Here is an 8,509-nt window from a genome sequence, read left to right as displayed (position 1 = left end):
TTGGCACCTGGAAAAGGAGTATTGTATGGGAAACACGGGCATTTGAGAATTGAAGGGTTTACTGATGCAGATTGGGCAGGTGATGTAACTGATAAACGGTCTACTTCTGGATATTTTACCTTTGTTGGAGGGAATTTGGTGACATGGCGAAGTAAGAAACAGAAGGTGGTGTCACGATCTTCAGCTGAGGCCAAATATAGAGGAATGGCTTAAGGAATTTGTGAAATCCTTTGGCTACGAAAACTTCTTTTAAGACTTGGGTTGAAACCGGAGGAGACTATGAAGTTGTATTGTGACAACAAGTCCGCAAGAGATATAGCTGATAATCCAGTCCAGCATGATAGAACGAAGCATGTGGAGGTGGATCGACATTTTATTAAAGAAAAGTTTGAAAAGAAGATTGTATCAATACCGTTTGTGAAGTCAGAGGAGCAACTTGCAGATGTTCTTACTCATGCAGTGTGTCGTCGACAGTTTGGTGACTCACTTGTCAAGTTGGGCATGTGTGATATCTATGCACCAACTTGAGGGGGAGTGTAAACGTGAGTCTCTAAAAATAAGTATGTAAATATATTAAATATTAGGAATCCTTTTTTAGGAAGGATTATTTGTTGTGTCCTTTTTAATTATAGTTTCCTTATAGAACAAGGATTGTATTAGTATATATTTCAAGGAAGTAATACAATGAAATTACCCCGTAAAAATTCTATTCTTTTCACATGGAATTAAGAAAAAGAATAACAATGAAAGTAATTTTAAGGAATTAATAACAATGCAAGCTAAATTATAATTTTAATCTCTAAACAACCCAGTTATACTTCAAGCTTTACAACATTTTCTTCATTTACACAATAAGGATTTGCCAAGCGAGGTTTGACGTTATATTTGTCAATTATGCCAGCCTGAGACATCACATATTAAAAATAGAATTAATTTCACGATTAGGTAGTCATACTAAGATTTTGACAAAAGAACATTACTATATATTATATTAATGATATATGCATTAGTAAACAAATATAACTGATCAAAATGGGGTACCTTGCGTTGCAATTATTTGTCATATACATTGATGATCATCACCATAAAATCATATTAGTTAGAAGGCGTGAAACCGAACATAGATGTTGTTTTCACTTCGAACAGCAGAAATCAAATCAAGATTCTTATCAAGCACATAAAATATGAGTGCGTTTGTGACAACCTAGGTCCTCGAAGGATCTATATAAACGTTTTTCGCCAACGCGGGGTGGTCCGGGACCACCCCGGTCCCTAATTGCTCTTCTAGATTGTTGGATTGCTAAATTGATTTTAGTATCTACAATAATGTCTCTGCAATCATGTTTACTAGTTCTGGTTGGATTATTAAATTGATTAATTTCAGTGTGCCATTGATGTGGGGTTTATTGTGAAAGCTATATGATTGTTTGATACTCATTTCGTTTTAAATTTTTTAGTTTTTATATTTTGAAAATTGAAACTAGTTACCAAAAAAGATTTTAATTTTCAATTTAAAAAATAAAATAAAACATAAAAGTAAAAAATAAAAACAAAATGGTTATTAAATAGTCTCTAACCTTTCCTCTAAACATGTATGGCCGATTGTAATTTGTAATACTGTGGTAGTATCTAAAGAAAAAGAAGTACAACAAAGGCTAATGCTCTGCATTAATTTTGCAATTTGTTTTAGTAGGTAGTTAGGGTTACCGAAATCTAACATTTTTTTCTCTCACATATTAATGTATGTCTCTTAATTATTTTTTGATTTACACGCCCTAGAAGTCACAAATAAACAGAAGTGTGCTAACAAAATTTTTTATAATTCACATTCATTTTGATATCTGATCAAACTTTTTTTGTGCTACTTGTTTAAAATTAAATAGGCGCAGCCTTATACTAAAAAACGAAAAAGAAAATACATGATACTCACTATCATTTCTTAAAATTTGAGAAAGGCCAATTAGTCTTTTGAAGCGGGGTTGAAGCTCGACATGAATAAAGCGTATGACCAAGTTGATTGAAACTTTTTCGAGGAGATTATGCTAATTATGGTTTTTGACCGGAGATGGGTAAACTTGGAGATGCGGTGTGTTACCTCTATTGATTGCAGGCACTCGAGTTGTTGGTGTCAAAATCAGACAGAGCCCGACTTAGGTTAACACGTTATTTGCCCCATGTGTTGATTTCATTCTCAAGGCCATGAAATGGCTTGAGTGAGTGTGAGAGTGTGAGTGCCATTGTTGTAGATTGCCAACTGACAGTGATTATGTAGTGATGTAGAATTTGTGCTTAGATCTGACTCGTTAACCAAATCAATTGAGCAATGAATATGATGTTGGTACGGTTAGGTTCTTTTTTATGCTTTTTTATGCCTCTAAGACTGAGGACTTGAACTAGTGTGATGTGTTTGCCTAGGAATGTAAATGAAAGAGAAATGGAAATAAACGAATGTAATCATTTAATAGTTGAAGCAAGATTACAGAAGTTTAGGAAAGGACTTGTGGTCTGATGATCCGCTCTACATTATTGGAAAGTAGAGTACATTTCAAAATTTAAAGAAAGCAGTAAATCACTTGAAGTTTGTAATCATAAAGATTGAATTTGACGAAAGTACTCAGCTCAGAGGCCTCTACCTCTATTTATAGGAACTCAGAAGATCATCCTCAACCTTATTGCTGAGCTAGAGTGAGAGCAGATCGGTCATTTAATTGTGGCAATAATTGCATCTCGTGGTTGGTGGCATGCCTTTGCGTTCTTTTGGCACTCGAACGGTGCTGGTCTGCCATGTCGGGTAACGCGTCCCTTGGTTATTTAAAGGGCCGTTATATTCCCAGTCCGATCGACTACATGGAGCATGCGCTTTCGGGAATAGATGAGCCCAAGATCTTGAAGGATTATCACACACTAGGAAGGGGCCATCCCAATTTGAAGCGAGCTAGCCCGAATTGCGCTTCGTTGTTGGTGGGCCGATAGTCGTACGACTTAATTTTTATTTATGGTTCCAACCACGAGTTGGAAGTTCAAGCCCTCGAGAGGGATTCGGAAACGGGACCCAATTTCCCACTTTGTTAGTGAAGCTCTTTCCCACCTTGTCCAACATTGCCTTTACTTCTAAATTCATCAATGGTATTATAATATGTAAGGAGGGCATAATGCTATCACATTCATTATCCACTGCACAAGGAGAAAGACTTATAATCAACTGGTTAACCACTACCATGACGTATCGATCCAATCGCATTATTGAATCAGGATGCAAGGGTGACAGCCATCACATTTCATATAACTGGCTCTCCTCTACAGGAACTAAAACTTGCTTGCATGCTATGAATCTTGCCAATAATTTCTTAAGCTATAGCACAAGCCATTCTTTTTTATATAGACGATAGCATGAGTAGTTAAATGTTAGATTAGAGAGCCAACAGGTTTCGAACTTAAGCTGAAATGTCTGTTTAACGTAAGACGGCCAAATTAGTTTCCAGGTGCATATTTCCAACATATTATGGAACAGAAAACTTGGGTGAAAATAAAGATCCAGCTAATAATCTTGAAATATGGATCACAAATCTCATGATTAATTTCAATTAAGAACAATCCATGATTCCCCAAAACTTCAATAGATGAGCTACAAACAAATTCTGTTGCAATATTTGGACCTAGGCCGCAGCTTTAGAAATCAAATCAAGAGTGAAAACACAACCTCGTTCTCATTAAAATTACAAGAAATTAAGCATGATAAGCCTTGAAATATGGTAATAGGCATACATAAAACAACGAACAACCAAATAAATCATCGGAAACTATATAAACCATTTGACACCAAATTTCTACAAATCAGTTGAGAGTCATCATATAGCAGTATGGATAAATTGTTGATGAGATTGTGTGAGAGACTGACTAATAACACGACGTTCCTGGTCCAATTAGGAGATGTTTGCGTTTTTCAGAGAAGTTGAGATTACCACACCTGCAGATGTCCGCATTACATGCTCCCCAAGTAAAGCAATACAAGAATTGTCGGTCTTCATATGAGGTTGCACCAATTCCCATATCTTTTTCTTCTGAAGCTGCAAAAAGTGATAAAACGAGAACCATAAATACAAATCAAAGTATATGATGGATGAAGAAAAACTTGACCCAACAAGTGCCTCTGGCCTGAAGCATGTATATTTTGTGGTCTGAGATTCCATTAAACAGACAGCAAGAGACAAACAACCACACAACACTAGAAAGAAACTAAGAACGCCCAATCCATAAACACATGGCCGTTGTCTCAGAAGGTAGCCCTAGTAAGCCAGGAAACAAGAGATAACGTGGGACGCTAAACCCAATTTTCTGTGCACATAGCCGTTGTCTCACATCTGGTTTTCAGACATACCACAAGGTAAAAGGAACTTAACTCTGTTCCTTGCAGGAAACTGTAAGCACATGCACATTCGTTTGAATAAAATTCTGAAATGCCAGAAATCCATCGTAGAAAAGTTCACTAATCCACCTTGTCACCAAAAGGTAACCAAAATCAACCTCCATAGTCTAAGGACAGAGTAATAAGAATGTTCGAAAGACTCTAGATACTCATTGCGGATAGGCCATCGAGTAGTCACAATTTTCTCCTGAAGATATTTTCTTGCACAAATGGAATTGGGGAAGGTTCTACATAGGAGTTGACAAACTTAAGGAAGGGTATGAACATTCCATATCAACCTTATGTCTAATTGATGTTAGGATCGCAGGGGGTATCTTATCTGTCCAGCCTGAGCTTAGACCTTGTGTTATCTTTCCATATACTCAGACTTTTCCCGAGATATATACTCCTGAATAGGGCTCGACACCCAGGTTCGAGTTCCCCAAATAATGAGATCTGCCACCGTTTGGACCAGGCATATTCAACACCCGAAGAACTTAGAATTTTCCGATTGCATGAAAAAAATTATCTTGAATTCTGTACTCCTTATCAAATTTAATCTGGTTCACAATAAAATTCAGCATCCTATAAATTTCTCCCGATTCAAGATATGATTTATCATGCGCTGTAAATTTGTGAAGGGTTCCAAATATCTCCAACAAAACTAAAACCAGGGGACTTCTTCACCCCTCTCCCCTCCATGGCTTCTCTCAGGCTTCTTGCATCATCCCAGCGTCTGGAAAATGCATAAACATTTGATAAACTAACATATCTACCATCATGATCTGGCTGTATCTCTATAAGCTTCTTTCCAACAATTTCTGCAAGATCTAATTCTCCATGGTTCATGCACCTGCTAAGTAAAGCACCTAACATTGAAGCTGTTGGCTCCTTGGGCATTTGACATATAAAGTGGTATGCCTCTTCTACCTGGCCTCCTCGTGCTAAAACATCCACCATGCAAGCATAGTGCTCACACTTGGGTTCCATACCATGTTTACCAAGACATTCAAAGATATGCCAATCTTCCTTCACTAATCCCCCATGAGCACAAAGTACATTATCTCATCTGGCACAATCCCAATTATTTGCAATTTGCTAAAAATTTCAAGTGCCTGAGGGACTAATCCATGCATTGCAAGTCCTCCAATCATTGCATTCCATATCAACACATCAGATTGATGCAGTGAACCCCCACGAAACACACCTAAAGCCTCCTCTATCGCCCCACATTTGGCATACATGTCCACTAGTGATGTTTGCAACACCAAATTCAACGGCATATACCGATGCATCACCTTCCCTTGCACAAGAGCACCAACGCACATGCACACAGAACACTCACCATGGTTACCTCATTTGCTTTAGGCCCCATAACACGCATTCTCTCAAATACTGCCAAAGCCTCACTAAACTCCCCGGCCTTAACATACCCATCAATCAAAGAACTCCAGGACACCACATTACACTCTGGCATTAACTTAAATACTTCCCGTGCTGAAATCACGTCCCCACACTTCGCATACCCATCTAACATCAAATTCCACGAAACCGAGTTTCTCACAGGGATTCCATCAAACACTTTACTTGCATAAACGATATCTTGACAAGTAGCATACATATGGATCAAGGAATTACTTATGAATCTATCAGGATGGAAACCATTTTTAGCAATATGAGCATGCACAGCCATACCTAGTTCTTGCTTAAATAAGCGAGCTGACGCCTTTAAAAGAAATGGATAGGTTAAATAATCCGGAGAGACCCCGTCATGAAACATTTGAACAAAGACTGATATGGACCAATTCGGGTTTTTGCTGTTGGAGTAGCCTCTAATAACTGTGTTTCAATGAAAAAAGTGTTGGGTGTGAGAGCTGTGAGAAAACTTGATAAGAGTATCGCATGTTACCCGAATTGGATAGCGCAGCAAAAGAAAGGACTTTGGAAGTAAATGAGTGGTGTTGGGAGAGGCCCAAAGTGAGGAGCAGAGCATATATTTGCTTGAGCTCAAACATCGATTTGCAATTTTCATGAAGGGTGACTAGCTTTTGAATTATACTAGCATGTATGCTTGGAAATGGCACATTCAACAGTTGAGGATTAGACGCAGAGAGTACCTGGTTAGGCGAGGCAGCAGGAGGCTGATTTAGGTGATCCTCTTCGGAGCCAAACCATACTCTTTCACCAGGGAGTGAACCCTCAGGTGGCACGAGAAGCTCAACATTCTCATGGGAAGCATCAGAAGCTGCCATAAGCATTCCATTAGACTTCACGCCGCGCATGTTTCTCGGCTTCAGATTAGCAAGCACAACTACATTTCTATCCTGCATCACACAAACACAAAATCCCATTGCATACAATTGTCAATCTGATCATTCTCACTTCTCTAACACAAAAATAAATGAACTTTTTCCACCATGGCCCACCACCAACATCACCGATGTATTAAGTATGAGATTTTACCACAAAAGTCCTCAGGTCATATTAGCAGTGAACCTCACATATATACTGTACACCTTTGATGCGATACTATGCTCCAACAAGAATCAAATATAGTACAATATACATACACATATACATGCTCCAAATTCACATTGTGTTTTGAATACAAATGGGATATATGCAAACTAAAGAATTCGTGAGTTGGAACAAAGAATTTGGGTACCTGAAGGTGATCAAGAGGAATATATCTGACAAGGCCACTGCAGATGATTCTGGGTTCGGGCTCACCAACGTCGACTTCCTCCACATAAAGAGAATCAGCCTCCTCATGCCTCCATGCCTTAAGGACTCGGCCAACCCTTATGTCGAGCAGGTCGGCTGCATCCTTTATCTTCTTCTGTTCATGAACAACCTCGCTCACGGGCACTGCCTCGTCGACCACAGCAGCATCGCTCACTACCTCAGAAGCAGAGGCAGAAGCAGCAGCAGAAGCGTCGGCGGCGGTGCAGAAGGGAGAAGAGGAGTTCCACAAGGTGGCGAGTCTTGGTGATGGTGATAATGTGAGTTTTCCGCGGCGAATGCGGATGTGGTGGTAATTGTGATTGACAGCGGAATTGATTTGGTTGAAATTGAGAGGGCGGTGCGGGTGGGCGAAGGGGAAGAGCTGACGGACGCTGATGCCGGCGCACTTTCCTTTCAAAAGGCTCGTTGCTGCCATTCTTTTCCCCCTCCTCCCTATCCTCAATAGCAACTCACTGGCTCTGGTTTTCCCTTGTTTCATTTAGTAATTTCAAAATGTATTGTAAATGATGGAGTATTTTCATGTTCGTATTATTTTTGTGATATACTTTTTTTTTTTTGTGACATACTCAATATATTAACGGTTATTATCGTGTCACACCTGTTAAATGAACGGATAATATGATCCGATTCGAACTCGACCCGTTAATATTACCTAAATATTAACGGGTAATATGATTCAATCCGTTACACGTATAGAAAATATATTTCACATCAATTATAAAAATATACAAAAACTCGTAATGACAAGCTCTATAACTTTGGTGAAGAGGTGAACTCCAGAATTCGCCACCATAATCCCACAAACCATAGATTTAAATTTAACCGTTGATTGTCGTTTATATTTACACTCCATTCTTCTCACTAAATTTCTTTCTTTTTTTTTTCAAATTTTCTTTTTTGAAAACAAGATCTTTTAGCGGATGCAGAAAGATGAACGGTTCAGATCATTGATATCACGTTTAGATTTTTACTGTTAATCAAAATATTGTTTTTAAAGTCTCTAGAAACTATATAACATCAACTCATATTTCAGTTAACCGTAAACATCGGAACATGATATCAACTATCCAAATCGTTCATTTTTCTGCATGCGCTAAAAGATCATGTTATAAAAAAAAGAAAATTCGAATAACGAAACCTAGTAAGAACAATAAAGCATAAACGGCAATCAATAGTTAAATATAAATCTAGAGTTTATGTATTATGGTGTCAAATCTCAGAGTTGACCCATTCACAAAAATTGTAAAGTTTGTTATTACGAGTGATTGTTTATTTTTTTTACATTTTTCACACTTATACATTAATTTTTATTAATTATGCACTCAACCAAAAAACACTATTCATGAGGATTTGGAGGGT

General features: G+C 38.1%; 1 protein-coding gene across 1 annotated transcript; it reads right to left on the bottom strand.

Annotated features, from left to right (window-relative positions):
• Positions 1 to 3,636: 3,636 nt before the first annotated feature.
• On the bottom strand, positions 3,637 to 7,653 carry LOC126591112 (uncharacterized). Its single transcript, XM_050256678.1, has 3 exons — positions 7,071 to 7,653; positions 6,523 to 6,729; positions 3,637 to 4,067 (listed from the first exon to the last, which is right to left on the bottom strand). Exons 1-3 carry the CDS (start codon positions 7,626 to 7,628, stop codon positions 3,924 to 3,926), a joined length of 909 nt encoding a protein of 302 aa, XP_050112635.1. The 5' UTR covers positions 7,629 to 7,653; the 3' UTR covers positions 3,637 to 3,923.
• Between the last annotated feature and the right edge of the window lie 856 nt (positions 7,654 to 8,509).

This window comes from Malus sylvestris, chromosome 11 (assembly GCF_916048215.2).
Source record: "Malus sylvestris chromosome 11, drMalSylv7.2, whole genome shotgun sequence".
NCBI classification, from domain to species: domain Eukaryota; kingdom Viridiplantae; phylum Streptophyta; class Magnoliopsida; order Rosales; family Rosaceae; genus Malus; species Malus sylvestris.
The sequence above is the reverse complement of the archived record's forward strand: the minus strand, read 5'-3'. Positions and strand labels throughout refer to the sequence as shown.

Coding starts and splice junctions, on each gene's coding strand:
- LOC126591112 (XM_050256678.1), bottom strand. CDS start 7,628: ATGAAACAAGGGAAAACCAGAGCCAGTGAGTTGCTATTGAGGATAGGG. Junction 6,730..7,070: donor TTCCTCTTGATCACCTTCAG/GTACCCAAATTC, acceptor TGTGTGATGCAG/GATAGAAATGTAGTTGTGCT. Junction 4,068..6,522: donor CTGCTGCCTCGCCTAACCAG/GTACTCTCTGCG, acceptor CACTTTTTGCAG/CTTCAGAAGAAAAAGATATG.